Source organism: Polypterus senegalus, chromosome 12 (genome assembly GCF_016835505.1).
Source record: "Polypterus senegalus isolate Bchr_013 chromosome 12, ASM1683550v1, whole genome shotgun sequence".
Lineage (NCBI taxonomy): Eukaryota > Metazoa > Chordata > Cladistia > Polypteriformes > Polypteridae > Polypterus > Polypterus senegalus.
Window position 1 is genome coordinate 122,474,877 of NC_053165.1, and position 19,641 is coordinate 122,494,517.

At 39.0% G+C, this 19,641-nt stretch overlaps 1 protein-coding gene across 4 annotated transcripts in view; it reads right to left on the minus strand.

The window, feature by feature from the left end:
* ankdd1a (ankyrin repeat and death domain containing 1A) overlaps positions 1–19,641 on the minus strand; it is a 240,330-nt gene that overhangs the window by 120,265 nt on the left and 100,424 nt on the right. For all 4 annotated transcript variants that reach the window (XM_039773347.1, XM_039773346.1, XM_039773345.1 and 1 more), the window contains 2 exons: positions 18,366–18,464; positions 15,938–16,036 (listed from right to left, as the gene is read on the minus strand). In XM_039773347.1, the coding sequence (XP_039629281.1) occupies positions 15,938–16,036; positions 18,366–18,464 (198 nt within the window). The remainder of the gene's footprint in view (positions 1–15,937; positions 16,037–18,365; positions 18,465–19,641) is intronic.

Consider the following 19,641-nt stretch of genomic DNA (forward strand, 5'->3'; position numbering starts at 1 on the left):
TGTAAAGATATGTGTGTGAAGTTAAAGTTTGTGGACAGTGTAATGTGGGGATGAATGGACTGATTCCTGAGTAACGTGTTCTCCAACTCATCTCATGCTTCCCCTTCTCCTCAGCTTTGTGGACCACTTGCGCTGGTTAGTCTGAAGAACTGAGTAGGCTTTGAGCAAATTCCAATTGTTTAGCTTTGCAGTTTGAACTTTAAAAATTTCTAAAACCGATATCAACAACTGCCAAACCACTGCTCAAAATATTCACAAAATTTGCCATATCCATTTAGTACTTTGAAAGAAAGTTATGAGCTTTTAAGTTAAAATTTTTCAAACACAGTAGTCACAATAGTTTAAACTCTTAATTACAACAAAACATTGATTCCCTTACTAGCCTTTATTAAGCTACCATGATAGATTTGTGTTTAAAGCAGACTAAAATGTAAAAGATAAACTTTGGAGTACTGCATTGTGCATATATTTTGGTAAATTTATGTCATGTTAATATTGTAAATATGGAGAAAGTCATGTATTAGTCACATAAGAATTTTTATTTTTTTGGATTAAACCTTGAGTTAGACTTAGATAACTACCTTTTGTGATTTAACTTTCACCTACTGTATATGGCAGGTTGTTGCCTGCTTACTTATGTCTATTCAGTTTTACTGCTTGTCTGCTGACATTTTTTCCATTTTCACCTCCAGCTATTAGTCTTATTTACAGTATATGAATCCATCTTTTGATTAGTGATGCCAGCCTTTCTTAAATTTCCTCAGTGCTCATGAACTGACAGCAAATTGTTTGTTGTTTGTATCAGCTTAGAAAACTGGTTTCTCTTCATTTGTGATTATCTCTGATGATGGAAAGAACAATGGAGGGAATACATTGATTTTGGTAGTAAGTTCTGTTGAATGCTTCACAAAATATGAATTTTTCAGTTCTGATTATTATAGAAAATGTCTATTCTTACATTGTTGCCACTGTTGTGGAAAACATCCTGCAATGTTCCTGCTCCAAAGAAGGTCAGTGCCTCTTCACCCAGTGACTACAGACCAATGGCACTTACGTCTCACATCATGAAGACCTTTGAGAGACTGTTCCTGGACTATAGCAGTCCTCTTGTTGTAGACCACCTGGACCCACAACAGTTTGCCTATCAGACAAAGATAGGAGTGAAGGATGCAATTATGTACTTTCTCCACAAGTCTTATTCACACTTGAACAAAACTGGCAGAACTGTGAGAATTGTGTTTTTTGATTTCTACAATGCTTTCAGCACCATCCAGGCATTCCTGTTAAGGGGTAAGCTCAGAAATATGCAGGTGGATGAGCTTATTGTGTTCTGAATAATGGACTGCCTGTAAGGTAGACCATAGTCTGAGAGACTCAAAGATAGTGTTATTGATACGGATGAGAGTAACACAGTCATGTCTCCTTTTTTCTTTACTCTATACACCTCAAACTATAAATATCAAGTCACTATAAAGATAATGCCACATGCACAAATTCTCAGATGATTCTGTACTTGTATTTCAATATTACATATTGATAAAGGAGATGAGCCAGAGTATAGGTGTGAGGTGGAAAAGTTTGTTTCTTGGTGCAAAAAGAATTGTCTGCATCTTAACATCAGCAAGACCAAGGAACTGGTTATTGACTTTAGCCACACCAAACAGCCTCTTTGTTCATTCACTGTTCAATAAGTGGTTGTAGGGGTGGTCAATTCCAATAGGTACTTGGGGTCCACATTAATAATTGGTTGTACTGGTCTCAGAACATAGAGGAACTATAAAAGAAAGTGCAGTTCAGGCTCTTTCTCTTTAATAGACTGCATTCTTTTAATGTGGGAAGTGACACCTTACACATCTTCTATAACTCTGTGATGGCCAGTGTGATTTTCTACACTGTGGTAAGCTGGGCTGGTAACATCACTTCAAGAGATGCCCACTGAATCAACAAGCTAATTAAATGGGTAAACTCTGTTTTATGATGCACTCGGGACCCCCTTGAGGTATTACCAAAGGAAAGAATTAAAACAAAACTGAGTGTCATTATGAAGAATGCTGTGCATCCTCTCTCTAAAACACTAAGTACTTTCAGTCAACGTATTATTCAGCATTAGTGTGTCAAGAAAAGTTACTGGAGCTCCTTCATATCAACAGAAATACATCTGCATAATACCTCACTGTGACTGTGACATCCAAGTCAGAACTTTTATTTCTTTATAGTAATTACAGTGTGTGTTCAGACCAAAGTGTCTGTGTATATTTATTTCTTTATTTACTTACCTGTTGTAAATGCCACATGGGCTGGACGGGTATTCCGGCCAGAAGAGGGGAGGAGAAGGGGATCAGACCTAGAAGAATGGGCCAAAGAGAATGGATGGACAGCCGACCGGATGTGGAAGATGTTGCTGAGGACTTTTCACTCCCCCAGCACGCTAGATGGCAGTGGCCCCGGATATTGGTCCCCAGTAGGGAGCCAGCAGTGCATGTTGGGAGATGTAGTCCAGTAGAGCAGGGTCCTGAAAGAGGACGTTGCAGGGAGACATGTCTTCTGCTGTATGGGACTCCAGCATGACCCAGGAGCAGCAGGCCTGGCACTGGAAGTACTCCCAGGTGTTTAATCAAAGTCAAGTCAAACTGAACTTTATTGTCATCTCAACCATACACTGTGTGCACAATTATTAGGCAAGTTGTATTTTTGAGGATTAATTTTAATATGGAACAAACACAGTGCTATCAGTCAATCCAAAATGTTAATAAACCTGAAACCTGAATGTTTCACAACGGAAATGTGAGTGTGAACATCATCAGAGGAATACATATGTGCGCACAATTATTAGGCAACTATTAGTGTGCAGATTTATTATGCAACTAAAGGAAAAATGAAAATTTTCCCATCTCACTTGTTTATTTTCATCTGTTATAGTGAGAATAATAAACAAACACCTCAAAATTTACAAATAAACATCTCTGACATTTCAAAAAAAATCAATCAATCAATGACCAATATAGCCACCCTTCTTTCCAATAACAGTCTCAAGCCTTTCCATTCATGGAGTCTGTCAGTTTTTTGATCTGTTGACGATCAGCTTTTTGTGGAGCAGTGACTACAGCCTCCCAGACACTCTTCAGAGAGGTGTATCGTTTTTCTCCCCCGTAAATCTAGCGTTTAAGAAGTGCCCACAAGTTCTCGATAGGGTTTAGGTCAGATGAGGAAGGGGCCATGTCATTATTCCTTCATCTTTAAGGCCTTTACTGGCTGGCCACGCAGTGGAGAACTTCGATGCAAGTGATGGAGCATTGGCCTGCATAAAAATCATGGTCTTTTTCCTGTATCACTGTTTGAAGAAAGTGTCTTCGAAAAACTGGCAGTAGGTTTGGGAGTTGATTTTGAGTTCATCTTCAATGCAAAAAGGTCCAACTAGCTCATCTTTAAAAATACCAGCTCATACCAGTACCCCACCTCCACGTTGGGTGGAGCTCTGTGCCATTACTGATCCACAGGTCCATCCATCTGGTCCATCAAGAGTCACTCTCATCTCATCGGTCCATAAAACCTTTGAAAAAAATCTGTCTTCAGATATTTCTTGGCCCAGTTTTGACGTTTCAACTTATGTTTCTTGTTCAGTGGTGGTTGGGTTTCAGCCCTCCTTACCTTGGCCATGTCTTTGAGCACTGAACACCTTGTACTTCTGGGCACTCCAAGTAGGTTGCAGCTCTGGAATATGAAACTACTGGAGGATAATGGGTTCCTGGTAGCTTCACGTTTGATTCTTCTCAAATCTTTGGCAGCTAATTTGCGTCTTTTGTTCTCAACACGTTTCTTGCGACCCTGTTGACTATTTGCAACAAAATGTTTGATGGTTCTGTGATCACACACCAATATCTTAGCAATTCCAAAAGTGCTGCATCCCTCTGAAAGACTTTTTACAATTTTTGACTTTTCAGAGTCAGTTAAATCTCTTTTTTGGCCCATTTTGCCTGAGGAAAACTAGCTGCCTAATAATTCTGCACACCTTGATATAGGGTGTTGATCTCCTTAGGCCACACCCTCCCTCATTACACAAATACACATCACCTGACGTGCTTAAATCCAATAAGCATTCAAGTTAATACAGCTTGGAGTTGGAATATACGCATTAACAATGATGATATGGTCAAAATACTCACTTGCCTAATAATTGTGCACACAGTGTATACAAGTATACAGATAGACGAAATTGCGAAGCTCAGAGTCCACAGTGTAACAACATGAAGTGCAAATAATAAAATAAAAATTGATTTAAAATTTAAAATTAAAACACAAACAAGACAAGACATTGTGCAAAGACAAGACAAAGAAGTAGCAGCAATATTGACGTGTAGTTTGCTGTTTCATCATCCCTGCTTATCAATCTCAGCACCATCGTATCATCTGCAAACTTGATGATGTGGTTCGTTTTGTGCATGGCTGTGCAGTCGTGAGTCAACAGGGTGAAGAGCAGTGGACTAAGCACGCAGCCCTGCGGCGCTCCAGTGCTCAGTGTGATGATGCTGGAAATGTTGCAGCCCATCTGAACTGACTGGGGCCTCTCTGTCAAGAAGTCCAGGATCCAATTGCAGAGGGTGGTGTTCAGGCCCAACCTGCTCAGGTTTACAACCAGCTTTTGAGGGATGATTGTGTTGAAGGCAGAGCTAAAGTCTATGAATACTATCCTGACATATGTGTCTTTTTTATCCAGATGTGTCAGGGAAAGGTGAAGGGCAAAGCATATGGCATCCTCAGTTGACCTGTTTGAGAGGTATGCAAACTGAAGAAGGTCAAGGCAGGGAGATTAGTCTTTATGTGTGACATGACTAACCTTTCGAAGCACTTCATGATGATTGGCGTGAGTACAACTAGTCGGTAGTCATTCAAACTTGTCACTGAGGACTTCTTCGGCACTGGTATGATAGTGGTCGACTTGAAGTATGCTGGGATTGACGACTGTCTCAGAGATGTGTCTGTGAGGACACCAGCCAGTTGACTGGCACATTCTTTGAGCACCCGACCACGTATGTTGTCAGGTCCTGCAGCCTTGCTCTGGATAGAGTCCTCTTCGCGTCAGTTATGGAGAGACATAGTACCTGGTCAGTGGAGGGAGGTGTTGCTTTTCTTGCAGGCTCTTTGTTCTGCGCCTCAAACCATGCAAAGTAGTTGTTCAGCTCATCTGGTAGGGAGGCATCACCATGTGTGGGTCGGGCTTGTAGTTTATAATTATCTGAACGCCCTGCCACCTATGACGTGTGTCTCTTTTGCTGCTGAAGGTTTTGTTAATCCTCTGTGCTTAGGCCCACTTAGCTCTACTCATAGTGCAAGACAGGTTGGCTCTGGCCACCCTGAGGGCAACCTTGTTTTCAGATCTGAAGGCTGCATTTCTGATCTTGAGCAGCGTGCACACTTCTCTCGTCATCAAGGCTTTTGGTTGGCTATTGTGGTAACATCCTTGGTAACAGTAACATCCTCTATGCAGTCTGTGTACTTCTCCAGATTGATGGAGTCACCATTCATAGCAGCCTCCCTGAAAATGTCCAGTCTGTCAATTCGAAGCAGTCTTGGAGAGCTGAAACAGCACCCATCTGCCACACTTTGATGTTCTTGCAGGCCGGTTTAATGCACTTCAGCAGGGACTTGTACGCAGGAACCATAAACACACTGATATGGTCTGAACAGCCGAGATGGGGGCGGGGTAGGGCCTTGTAGGCGTCAGGAGCGTTTGTGTAAACATTGTCCCCTCTGGTAGCAAAGTTCACATTCTGGAAGAATTTTGGGAGAACTGACTTCAAGTTGGCATGATCAAAGTCTCCAGCAATAATGAAAAATGCCTCAGGGTGCGTCATTTGCAGTTTGCTGATGATCTCATAGAGTTCCACTAATGCCTAGTTAGGTGGGAGGTAGAAAGCAACCACCACCATGCAACTGTATTCCTTCAGCAGGTTGAAAGGCCAGCACCTTACCAATAAAACCTCTATCAGCAGAGAACAGTGTCGCACAACTGAGGCAGCATTCGTACACTACTCTCTTTTCACATAAACAAACAGTACACTAAAACCACCACCCCCCCCCCAACCTGTGGGTCTTACAGGACAAACAGATGTCTTTGTCTGTTCGGAAGATGGTCAGTCTACCTAGATGGCCGAGTCTGCAATGTTTTCCTGGAGCCATGTTTCAGTGAAAGTAAAGATGCAACAGTGTCTCATTTCCCACTGCAGCTTTATGTAATCCAGCTTGTTTTCCAGCAATTGGACGTTCGCAAGCAGAATGGATGGTATCACAGGTCTGGCGGGGTTAGTTTTTAGCCTTGTGCTAACACCGCCACATTTCCTTTGTTTCTGCCTCCGATCGCTGCGCTTGCGTTTCCACCAGTTCAGCTTCTCAAGGCTGTGGAGCATCTCTTTCACCTCGCTGGATATTTCGGTGCAGTTTACTCGGATATTGAGCAAGATTTGCAGCTTGTAAATCTATGTCTGCATACCACTATCACTTAAACCTACTTATTTTCTTATACTAGTTGACAAAGACGAACAAAGATTAACACTTAACACCGCGGACTCGGAAGCTCTGTAAGCCACAGCCACACTCTCTTATCCAGGTGAGTCGAAGCTGGGAGGACAGACTGCAGCACTCAACTAGAGAAGGGTAGTGTGGTGGTGAGAGGTGAATTTTGGAGAGAGAAAAATCTGTGCTTGTGTTACATTAGAGGTATTGTGTTGAATAAAAACCATCCTTTATTTATACCCAGGACTCTTGGTGTGTTCGTATTGGGGTTTGGGGCTTGCTGACACCCCGGTTTATATGAGACTATTTATGTATCTAACCTCTGTAAAAAGCCAAATTTCCCCCAAAGGGAAAAATAAAGTTCTGTCCAAGTTATGGGATGAATTTAGGCAGTGGTCAAAAATTGAAAAACGTTGGTTATGCTATAACCTACATTTAACCAACGAAAAAGACAAGGGAAATATAGAAAGAAAAAAATATCAGCCTTTATTCATTATAGGTGGAAAAATCTGAACTAGACAGTATAAAATATTAAACTCCACATTAAAACAAAAGACTGGATAGCAGAATCCTTTGTGTGTCAGCTCATCATGGTGTAAAAAAGATGCTTCAGAACAAGTTTTTTTTTTAAGGTCTAACTACTACTTGTCATTTCTAATAGTAATTCAGTTACAGAAACAAGACAACATATGTGAACCCTTTGAAATTAACTGTTTTGGCATTAATTGTTTATAAAATTTGACCTGATCGTCATCTAAGTCACAAGTGTAAACAAACACGTGCTTAAGCTAATAGCACATACAAACAATTATAATCTTTCATGCTGTGCTGTTGAAAAAATAAGCGAACCATTAGATTTAATAATTGGCCCAACCTCCTTTGGCAGCAATAACCTCAAACAAACCCTTCTTGTAGCTGCAGATCAAACCTTCCTTACAGAACTGCTTCAGCTCCGCCATATTCTTAGGATGTCTGGTGTTTTACGTTCTGGACTGCGCCACTCCAAAAGGCAGATTTCATTTTTTTGAAGCCATTCTGTAGTAGGGTTTGAAGGGTCACTGTTCTGTTGCATCCCTTAGCTCCTACTGAACTTAAGCTAGCGGACAGATACCTTGACATTACAGTAATCCCTCCTTGATCGTGGGGGTTGCATTTCAGAAACGCCGGCGGTAGATGAAAATCCACGAAGTAGAAACCGTATGTTTGTATGGTTATTTTTATATATTTTAAGCCCTTATAAACTCTCCCACACTGTTAACATTATTAGAGCCCTCTAGACATGAAATAACACCCTTTAGTCAAAAGTTTAAACTGTGCTCCATGACAAGACAGAGATGACAGTTCTTTCTCACAATTAAAAGAACGCAAATATACCTTCTCTTTAAAGGAATGCGTGTCAGGAGCAGAGAATGTCAGAGAGAGAGAGAGAGCGCGAGAGAAAAGCAAACATTCAAAAAATTAATACGTGCTTTTGGGCTTTTAAGTATGCCGAAGCACCAGGATAAAGCTGCATTTTTTACAGGAGCGTCCATATCCTCTAGGTAAACAGCCTCTGTGCAAACAGCCCCTCTGCTCACACTCCCTCCATCAGGCACAGAGAATGTCAGAGAGAGCAAGAGAGACAGAGAAAAGCAAACAATCAAGCACCGCGCAGGAAGCATATCGTATATCATTGAGGAGTTTTAGTTAATACGTAATACATGCTCTGATTGTGTAGCTTCTAAGCCATCTGCCAATAATGTCCCTTGTATGAAATCAACTGGGCAAACAAACTGAGGAAATATGTACCATAAATTAAAAGACCCATTGTCTGCAGAAATCCGCGAATCAGCGAAAAATTCGTGATATATATTTAGATATGCTTACATTTAAAATCCGCGATGGAGTGAAGCCGCAAAAGTCGAAGCGCGATATAGTGAGGGATCACTGTATTTTGTCAGATACTTTAACAAACTTAGCTTTCCTGGCCCCAAGGCTGCAAAAAAGAACCAAATCATGATATTTTCATGTTACATGGTGTCCTTTTTATGCCACATGTATGTCTGAGATATATATCTCATGAAAAATAAAAAGTAATAATAATAAAACTATATTTTATTTATACAACACCTTTCCCATGCCTCAAGCACCTAACAGAAATTCAACATTGGATACAAATATCTGCATAAAACACTAAAGATATTGTAAATACAGGAAACACAAAGCTATGAATTAGAAAAGGGGACAATAAGCCTGAATAAAAATACAGAATATAGAAAATACCATAAGAAAACCCTGAAGACATAACATAATTTGTGATAAAAACACAAATTATCCTTAACATCTGGCAAAGAGGGTAAACTAAATGAAGGGCCAGAATGAACGAACATTAGTTTCACTAGTCCACAAAGCATTTTCCAAATAGTGTTGTGGAGTGCCAAAATGGTCTTTGGCAAATTTCAGTTGTGTGCCGATGTTTTTTTTTTTTTTGAAGAGCAGTGGCTTCCTCCTTGTTGTTCTGACATAGACACTATGCATGTTTAATGTTTTGCATATGATAGATTCATAAACGGAGATGGTAGTCTGTTTCAGTGATTCATTCAAGTCTTTAGATGTCACTCTGGGGTTCTTTTTTTTTACCTAACTGAATCTGCATTGTACTCTTCAAGCCATCTTGGTTAGGCGCCCACTTTTAGGGAGAGTAAGTACAGTAATAAATTGTCTCTATTTATACACAATTTGACCAACTGTGAACCAGATAATATCTAAACCCTTTACAATGACTTTATGAGCCTTTCCAGCTCTATGCCAATTAACAACTCTTGATTGTAGAGCTTCTGAGATCTCTTTTTTTACAAGGCATGTTTTACATGAGCAGATTATTCTTGTGGATAGCAAACTCAGAATGTTTCTTTCTTATCAAAACATCTCCAAGTCACAGCTACAATCTTGCTTCAATGATGGAATTACAGATTTGCTCAGAACTCCTGATTCCAATTAACTTTTCAAGATTCAGTATTACTATGGGGTTCATAGTCAAAAGAAAAATGTATACACAAATTATTTGTAAAGGGTTCAAATACTTTTTTTTGTCACTGTAAATTTTATTTTGAGTTTACAGTTTGTCTAGCACAAGACTAAAAACCTTAAAATGTAAGTGTATGTAAAAAAAAAGCTTTAATCACAGTGCAGTACATATTAAAAGTCACCTTGCCTAGGACAGACCCCCCTCCCCCATCACACAAAAATAGCTAAAATATTTGGGGAAATGAAAGGATAGTAACAAGTACAAACTATGGGAAAAATAAAGGCTGCAAGTAAGCTACATTTTTGTCTGCTCAAAGCTCAATGTATTTTGAAATATATCATTTTGTTATATTCAAGAAGATAAAACACCCACCCAGTTCTCCAGATCTGGCAAAGTGAGGTTCCAGAGTCTGAAAATCTACATCCAGTGGATGTGCTATGCCAATTATGAAGCTGTGAAATCAGTTACAGCAAAGTGGTTGAAAACCAAGAAAAAATTGTTTATTTGAAAGGTTTAGAACATATTGTGAAAGTTCTAACTAGTGATGCACTGATTGGTCAGTAATTGATACGGAAACTAATATCAGAAAATGATTTTTTCAGAATGTGCTTTTCTAATATATGCAATAATCTAGTTGTACTGTTCCTTTATGCAAAGTATTACAGCAGTTAAGGAACCACATATTTTGTTTCTTACTTCATATAAACATAAAGACTACAGTCAGACTATAGAAGAGAGTGAAGGCAGGAATGTTGACTTTTACCATTAGTTACACCGAAGACCCCCCAATTGATTCAGTTGTGCCTTAAATCTTCCACAAACAGTGAGATGAAATTCCTGATTCCAGTTTTACTATGTTGATGGAGACCTGTGAAAATGAACTTGCTGATGTTCTCAAATCAAAAGATGTTTCACAAGCTTTAGTTAAAGGCACTGAAAAATGTTTAAAAATATTTTTCCTAAACACAATCTTTTTGCTTTTCATTTAATTAATGTTGGTTACTTAATAAACACAGAAATTTTACAAAGGGTATTATTTACACTTTTGACATCCCCTAGATTTTATGTGCTGTATATGTGAATATAGTGGCTAGTGTTGCTGCCTCACAGGTTCAGAGACCTGGGTTTAATTTTCTGTCTATATTTTAGGTGATTTTAAACTGCCCAAGTGTACACTACAGTGTGATATGCCCTCTCTTTGTACTTGGTACCCAGAAAGGAAAACCGGAGATGGAAGAGCACCTATCCACCAGAAGGGAATGAGCTGTGGTTTGGGTGGAAAAGTGCTCAGAATTTTTAGAGGGCACACAATTCAACAGATGCCAAGTATGCCTGAGAATCAGAATATGGATCCAGTAGGGGCAGGCAGAGACCACAATGCCTTCTGGTGTTATGTTACATGACAGTAGGTTTTGGTAATACTTGTAGAATGCTAGTATTGTCCAAACATACAATTACAGGACAGCATCTGACTTAGAGGAAAGTGACTATGTTACTTCTTTAAGAGAATGGGTGGCTGAAATTGTGTCTTGGAAATCTGGATCCTTACAGGGCACTAAAGTTTAGGAACTTCAAGGAACACCAGAGGCCCCCAAGCGAGAGCTCCAGCTCCTTTTGTTACAGGTGTCCCTCTGTGACGGTGTGGGTCATCTCCTTGCTCCCTCTCGTATAATAGAAGCCTCTTGAACCCAACACCATCATTACCGGAATCGAGATGAGTGTGGTAGATGAGGACAAAACAGACTGGTGAAAAGTGAAAGCGCTTTTATTTGAATAAACAAAAACTGTGTTAAAAAATGCAGTGCTCAAAAAGTTAATAAATAATCAATAAAAATGTCAAAGTGCTGATGGAGGTTAAAGTGATCCAATAAATAATTAAACAATCCAATAAAAACGAGGTTAAAACAATGCAGGAGTCTTCTTTAAAATTCTCAGTCCCCGGTCCTTCCTTTTTAAAAACCGATGCCACTCCCAGCTTATCCACTTGGACCTCGCAGCAACGGAGAGACGTCCACCAACAGACACAGACATCCATAAAATCTGGCCCGTGTCCCCGCAGCCCGATCTATAGGTTCCACAGGGAGCTCCAGCACCCACCGTTGCTTTTCCAGGCTCCACCTGGTGGAAGTGCACCATCCTCCCACTGCTGCCAGTTTCTGACTCCACCCAGCGAAAGGACACACCAGAGTGTAACGATTCCCTAGTTGCACAGCAGGAGTGATCCTCGTGCCCTCATCCTGAGCATTACCTCCTATGCCGCCACTAACATTTGCCTGCTTCTCTCTAACCACCGGCTCACTACCATTCCTGCCTTTCTCTCTGTCCTTTAACCTCTGATACTCTCTTGTTTAGTTTTACATCCACCTTGTCCTGCGCTGGCTCAGTGTGCTCAGCATCTCAATCTCCCATCGCAGGAAACTGATGAAGCAATTTAGAAAGAGTACACGTGCAGGTACGTCTCATCCCAATTACTCCACCCTTGCACGAGCATGCCCACAGAGAAATAGCTGGCCAACTGATTATTAAAAATGGCCACAGTTTTTGGAGGCACAGACCTGCTATACCACACCCTCTAGCAAAAACAATCTGCTCCTGACCTTGAAAGTGGATTTAGGACAAAGATAACCCCATTATTAGTTTTAAACACTGAGACAAGTGTCAGTTTGGAGAAAAGGCTCATTGGTGCCAGGTTAAGGACTGATTGGTTTATGAGATACAGTGGAGAGGTGGCAGGTGATAAAGACAGCACTTTATGGTAAGCCCTCCCTCAGTTTGTGTAAGAATGTCCACTGCAATTTATGCATTTTCAGTGTTTATCCCCATTTTATGTATTTTATTTACCCAATAAATCCACATTTTTATATTTTGGATCTTATTCGTGTTGTTCTGATTCTGGTTTGTTGCTGGTTGGATGATAATTGAGTACCCTCACCAGTTATAATACATAAGAAGTCTAATGGTTTATGTATTTACAATCAACAGTTTAGTACAAGCCTTAGGTACTGAAATTCAAGCACATTAACACCATACTATTTATTTGTAAAAGTAAAGGTCTTAGTACTTTTTTGATAGTCTGATTTTTGTCTCGATCATTTTTAAAAGTTTCAGTTGCCTGTAGTAAAAGGGAGACAGACAGACTATGTGAGCTAAAAATGGGTATTCACAGAGCTGGACTATGCCTGCACACCTTCCATATGGTTACTGGTCCACAATAATGTATTTGGACAAGCGAAAAAAGCCATAACTGGCACTGAGATGCAAGTCATATTAATGACATGCATTTAATATTGACACAACTTTTTCTAGTCACACTTAAAAAGAAATAAACCAAATAATTCATTGCTTTTCAATATGACATTGCATTTCTTTTCACATCCATATGCTAATCGTGCCAAATGAAATGAATTCAGTCAGTCAGTTAGTCATTGTTCCATCCAGCCATCCATTATCCAACCTGCTATATCCTAACAGGGTCACAGGGGTTTGCTGGAGCCAATCCCAGCCAACACAGGGTGCAAAGCAGGAACAAACCCTGGGCAGGATGCCAGCCCACCACAGTGAAATGAATTCAAATGAGTGAATTCAATCAGTGTCAAAAGGTTCAGCAGGAGAGACACACAGACACCACGAATAATGAGCAGATTAAGCCCTTAGATTAAAGTATTTTTCCTTTTACATAAACTTCCCCAGTGTTTGCAGCTAAGTGGAACAACTTCAAAATAATTAACATCAGGGCAAGTTGAGGTTCACTTTGTTTGTTTCCTCCTTTCAAACACTGTTGATGACTGCAAGTTAATATTTCATGCACCTTCAGGCTTCTGCCCAATTTGTCACAATCTCTTTTCCAGATTGTGAATTCTCAGGGCTCCAGAATAAGGTTTCCTTAACCACTCCACTCATACACTTTCTCCTAACTTCCACCACCTATGCAGCTTCTCCTCGTCCTGTCAGTTTCACACAGCACATTTGATCTTCCATTAAGATCTCCTCACCTCCTGCAGTTGGTAACACAGGCACTATTCAAATGACCTTCTCCTCAGGGTGTCCAGACCTGCAGAGTGCACTCTAGAAAGCTGTGGAACAGATGGGCTGACTCTGGAAATGTTGCTGCCAATTTTGCTTAAGAAACCCACATTAAACATTTTAGGTAGCTGGTAACACCAGATCAATAAGTTTCCTCATCTATTAGCTGCTGTACTGTTTTTATTATGTACTGCATTATTAGCAAAAACTGTAGTTCCTCATAAGGTGAGACTATTATTTCCACTAGGTGATGGGTGGGTCAGTGGTGGGGGTGCTGCTGGCTTCATTTGTAGCTGGTATGCTCTCATTACTCTGCTGATGCTCAACAGCACCCACAGCATGCCTAAATTAAGTCCATGGCCTCACACCAATGGTGTTGAATGAGAATAAATGCCAATGTCTATCAAATACTGGTGACATGCAGACGAAGAAGAAAAAATAAGACAATGATTTAATATGGCTATGGCTATGACAAAGAGTGAGAATAGAAAAAAAGATATGAAGAACCCAAGTTTGGTGATCACATTAATGCTTACAAATGTTGGCATATCAGTTTTTAGAAAGTTGAAACAAATAACTAGCCACACCTTCAAAATTTTAACTGTATTGATAATTACACATTATTAACACTACATTACTTAACCTAACAGTAAAGTTTTTAAGTGAGACCAGAATTACAGTACATGTCTTACCATTTCAGTAAATCAAGACATATGGAGAAGAACAAGTTCATAATCATGAGTGCATAAGAACAAAGTTAAGATTGGAATACTTCCAATCACTATCACTGCTGTTGACGCCCCATGCTTACCCCGACTTGACACTGTTTGGTCATTTAATTTCATAGTTTTAGCATGTTTAATGCACAGATGTGGAAATAACTTAAATTTGCTACAAACAGGAAATGCAGTTAATTTGCATTGGTTTTAATTAAGGCACATGTAGCCCACGATTTAATGGGCATGAAGCAAAACAAAATATTGATATAGCATTTCAAATTGGCAGGAGTTTGAATGCCATACTGAAAAACAATTAATTTGATTAATTTCTTTTTAATTATGATAAGAAAAATCATGTTAAATTAAATGAGGAAATTGGATATGAATTCCCTTTCAGTGTACATTTAATTTTGGCAAGGATAATCTTCCGTGCATTGCTTTCAAATCAGTTTTAAATAGAGTATGATTTTTTCTGTATTAATTTGCATACTTGGTATTTATACATGATGCAAATAAATTAGATATTTGTATTCATGTTTTCAAAAGATTTCCATTTTTTTCTAATGAGCAAAAGTTACAGTTACTAGGAACTACAAGAGAATATTTGTCTTCATTGGCCTAATTTTTAAAATGTTTCAAATTATCCACATAATTATTATAGAAGATTATACTGGATAGACATGTGACTATACACAAAGCATTTTTAATCAAAAAAGAGCTTTCATTTCAAAAATTAAAAGGCTTAATGTAAATTGGGCATATGCTAAGGCACACAGATGTATTCTGCTATCTCCCATGTTAGAGGTTCTAGTGATGTATAAACATTTTCAGAACTTCACATAGATTTTTAGACACCTATGTCACATCACTCCCATATTCTAAATTAAAGATCACCTTACATGTGGATTCCTATATCTGAAATAGGGATTTTGATTTTCTTGTACTTGGAAAAATTGTTCTTATCCATGACAGGGAAAATGGCATTTAGACCTGTGTTTTGCTGCTACCACAATTGCACTTAATCCCAACCATGCTGATGATTGCTCCAAATTCAGCAAGGAGGACTCCTCCACCTCTACCCTGTTCTAATGTGTGTGCACAATTTACCAATGAAGACCTTATCCCCACTCCCTCTCCATTGTTTGTGCTCAATTCACCAAGGTGGATCCAACCCCGGTTTGACAATTGCACTTGAATCACAAAGGGGAGAAGCTCCATTCCCCACCCACTATGATGTCCTATCTGGAACTCTCTCTCTGTTATAATGGTTCCTGCTATTTGCAACATTTCCTGACATATCTAGCAGGCCTATGCTTTTTTACACTGTCATGACAACTTGCATGCTTTATTAGTGCCAGCTTAGTCATGTCTTTTGCCCCATTGCCAGCCGTGCAGAACTACACAATATTTAAAAGAAAAAAATTCACACATCATTGCATCGATTTTCAGAATCATAATGCAGTGTATCATTCTAGAAGGAATTATTGATTCATGAATATAATGAGGTTCAATTCAAGGAATGACTCTTTAAATATGAACAAAGAAAATAAAAAATTCTACAGGGTTCCCACATGACAAAAAAGCAGAAAACCAAATATACCAATATGGCAAAACATTACTAAGTCTTGCTGGCACAAAACATTATGCATTATAGAAAACTACAAAAAACTGAACTTACACTGTTTTTCTCATTAATATCAACTCCTGTCTCCACAATCTTTTGCAAAACCTCAGAATGTCCACTCTGAGCGGCCAACTGTATTGCTGTGTTCTCCTCCTGTTGAAGGATAATTTGAACAGTTTAATCATAAGAAAAGAGATCCATCATGGATCCATCCATCATATTAATCAAAAACATCATTTTTAAAAATGACCAGAGGCCCCAAAATACATTTTTCAAAATTGTTCTTTGGGATACTGACATTAAAATTTTACATGTTACATTCTGTTTGAAGTTATTAGATCATATAGAGATATTCAGTGTATCTGTGTGTGTCATTTTCTTTTTCCGTATTAAAAAGAATGTCACAGTAGCTCAAGGGAACTATTAATTAAATGTGGCACAATTTTAACTACAAAAGCAGTGCATTTCAACTGTACTGGAAATTAGTATCATCAAGTTTTTACACCTCAGAAGTAGCTACAGTTATCTATTCTGCGGAGTGTTTATCCTGACAGTATACAGAACAGCAAGCAGGAAAGCATCTGGGGTTTTTATACAATAACCATGTAAAAAGTAAATTAAATTACCATACTGGACATTTATGAATCAAAGAAGAGAGAGTCTGGTGCAGGTCTGCCAACTCAAAAACTGTGCATCACCAACACATAGTTTGAATGTAACCCAACTAAAATGTGGACTTGGCAGTCATGCAAAAACAATGAAGTGGAATAAAATAAACTGCTGATCAATTACATCCTGCTCAACAAGCAGTGGAGGAACAGCATCACGAACATGCAAATGCTTCCTTAATGCATTTAATCCCATGAACATTGTCACTGACCACAAACTGGTAACAAGTCACTTCAGGGTTTGATACAGTGCAGAGAAGAGACAGACCACAAAGAAGTTGGATCTGGAGAAGGTCAAGGAATCTCTTGTAAAGATGGGATATCAATTGGTTCTGCAAAAGTTTTAAGGTTATCAAAGGGACTATTGATATACCTGGCATGAACAGATGAACACTCATTGGTTATCAGTGCCTTTAATTTTTTTGAGCAGTTTATTTTAACTAAATACTGTTTGTTAGGTCTGAATAAATTAATTTGGATAGATATAGATATATGACATAGATATGTAAACACATCCCTTTTAAATTTAAGACTTAGCAACTACTTTTGCTAGGCACTGAATGTGGAAGAGGTTTAGGAAATAAGCTTAGGTATAACTTTAATGGAAGCATTTGACTGTCAAATTGAAGACTTATAGTGGGAGGAAACTGTGGCATATCCAAAGAGTACACAAGGGAGGAACAAGCAAACTCTAACATCTTTTCCAAATATACAGTATATGGGAAAGGGGCGATTTTGTAGCCAGATGGGAAACCAGAGAAGAATGACAGATCGATTAGTCAACGGAAGACACAAATAAATTTTGTCTGGCTGGTATCAAATACCGGAAGGGCCAGCAATGGCCAAGAATTGGGAGGAATTCCATCTCCCATATGTCAAGTGTCAGTGGTCCTCACATGGGAACTCAGTTGAGACAACTATAGGGGTGCTTGAAATATGGAGTCTGGAAATGAAGCCCTGTCAAGGTCCCCATGTATCAACACAGGGTGCTGTTGGGGAGGACCTCCTTATTTTCCTTATGGTCCAGAAGTGCTACCCAGAAGAAATGGCATGGCACTGGAAACATTCCTGGGTCTGGCATAAAAGAGAGCCTGCTGCCATATATGGTTGAGTCAGAGGGCAGTGAGCAACACTCAACTAGAGGAGAAAGGAGGAAGTATTGTGTAATTATTGTGTATTTTGGCTGATTTCTGGAGTGGTGATTGTAAATATGATGCATTGTTGTTATATATATTCTTTATTTTAACTCAAAAGTGTGCAGGGTATTAATGTATCTTGGGTTTGGGGCTCAGTGGAACTCCCTTGGATTTACCATATATACATATTGTGTCGGACGGCCGGGACGCCCCTGACGGTGGTGCCTCAGCGGAGGGCTCCATGGGAGGAGTTCTCCACAGCCCTGTTGGGATCTGGGGTGGTCGCCAGGGGGCACTGCAGGGGTCCCTGAGCCTGGCTGGACGATTCTTTAGCCCCGCCCAGAAGTGCAAATGAAAACAGGTAATCAAGCACCTGGAGCACTTCCGGGTGGGCTATAAAAAAGGCCACCAACCACCACTCATTGGCCAGAGTCGGGTGGAAGGTGGACAAAGCTAGGAGGAGGAGTGGTGGTAAAGAAGAAGAAAGTGTGTGGTTGTTTGGTGGCTGAGGGACACGGAGAAGACGTGCCCTCCAGATGAAGAAAAAAAAAATAGTTTATTTTACACGTGCCTCCATGTCCGTCTGTGTCAGGTCAGGCGTCTATATAGCGCCTTTTTTAATATATACATACATTGACTGATCTGACAAATTTACTAAAGCATTATTTATAATATTACCTTATCTTTAATGCTGTGATCACAGCCAAATCCAATGAGAAACTCAACCACCTCCAGCTGCCCTTGCTCTGCAGCTAGGTGAAGTGCAGTTTTTCCCATCTAAGATAAGATGACATAAAATCAAATTCAGTTTTACATTGCTATTTAGGGCAAGTACTAAATATTTAATCAATTAAGAAAACAAAAATATATGCAGGATGAATCTAAGAGACCAAGTAAAGAAATATGTTATTTAATTTCCTTAATTTACACTTGTCTGTCTGAATTCTCGTATGCAGTTAATCAAAATTGAGAATAGGCCTTTATGCATATGACAAACATTCACAAAGAGTAGTAGGACAGCCAAAGCAGAAATGAAGTACATTAATGTGTAACAGATTCTGTTTCGGGAGCTTTACTTTATATTTTACATATTCAATAAATCATCAGGAAGGAAAATGATAGACCCCACTAGCAATTGAAATGAGGGGGAAAACAACATAATAAGGTTATCTCACATTTGCAAATACAGCAGCACTAATGGAAAATTTACATAGAGGGAAAAATATGCTTTGTTTATACAAATCCACACTGACAACTTTCTTCTTAATAAGTAATCCATCTGTATTTTTCATATAATGCTAATTGTGATCCATCATAATGCCAATATCATGGTGTGACACTCATTTTAAAGATACAAGTTCACCTAGTTCATGGCTTAAAAAAAAGAGGATGGGTCATTAGATTCACAGAAATATCGAGAAATGTAAATAGAGGACAATCTTAACTTTGCATTAATACATATTATTTAACCCATTTTTGAAAATTAACTTACTACTTAAAACTGTCATCTAAAGCTAGATCAGAGCTGTGTGTCATCAGAGAGTGCAATTTACAAATATGCAGATAAAAAAGGAAACACAACATTTAGTTTGACTGCTGGTGCACATGGATACCTTGAGCCAAACATCTGAGGCTTTATTTATTTATTTTTTTTAAGTATAATAAAAACCCATTTCTGTTCTATCCTCAAAACATCTGCTATTACAGTTTACATGAGTGGCTAAAATCAACAGTAGGACCTATTTTCCCCATAGAGTGAATGGAGTCACACAGTCACATAGTGGTCTAAGAAAATTCCATCCAAAACTAAACACTCGGCTTATGTAGACTGTCATTTTAAGTGTGTTCCTGTTTTGATATACTGAAGTTAGTCAGACTTCTTATAACTGGCTTGTTAATATGTATGATTCATTCCAAGTGCAATAGAGAATAGACAGTTTCCATAAATTTGAAT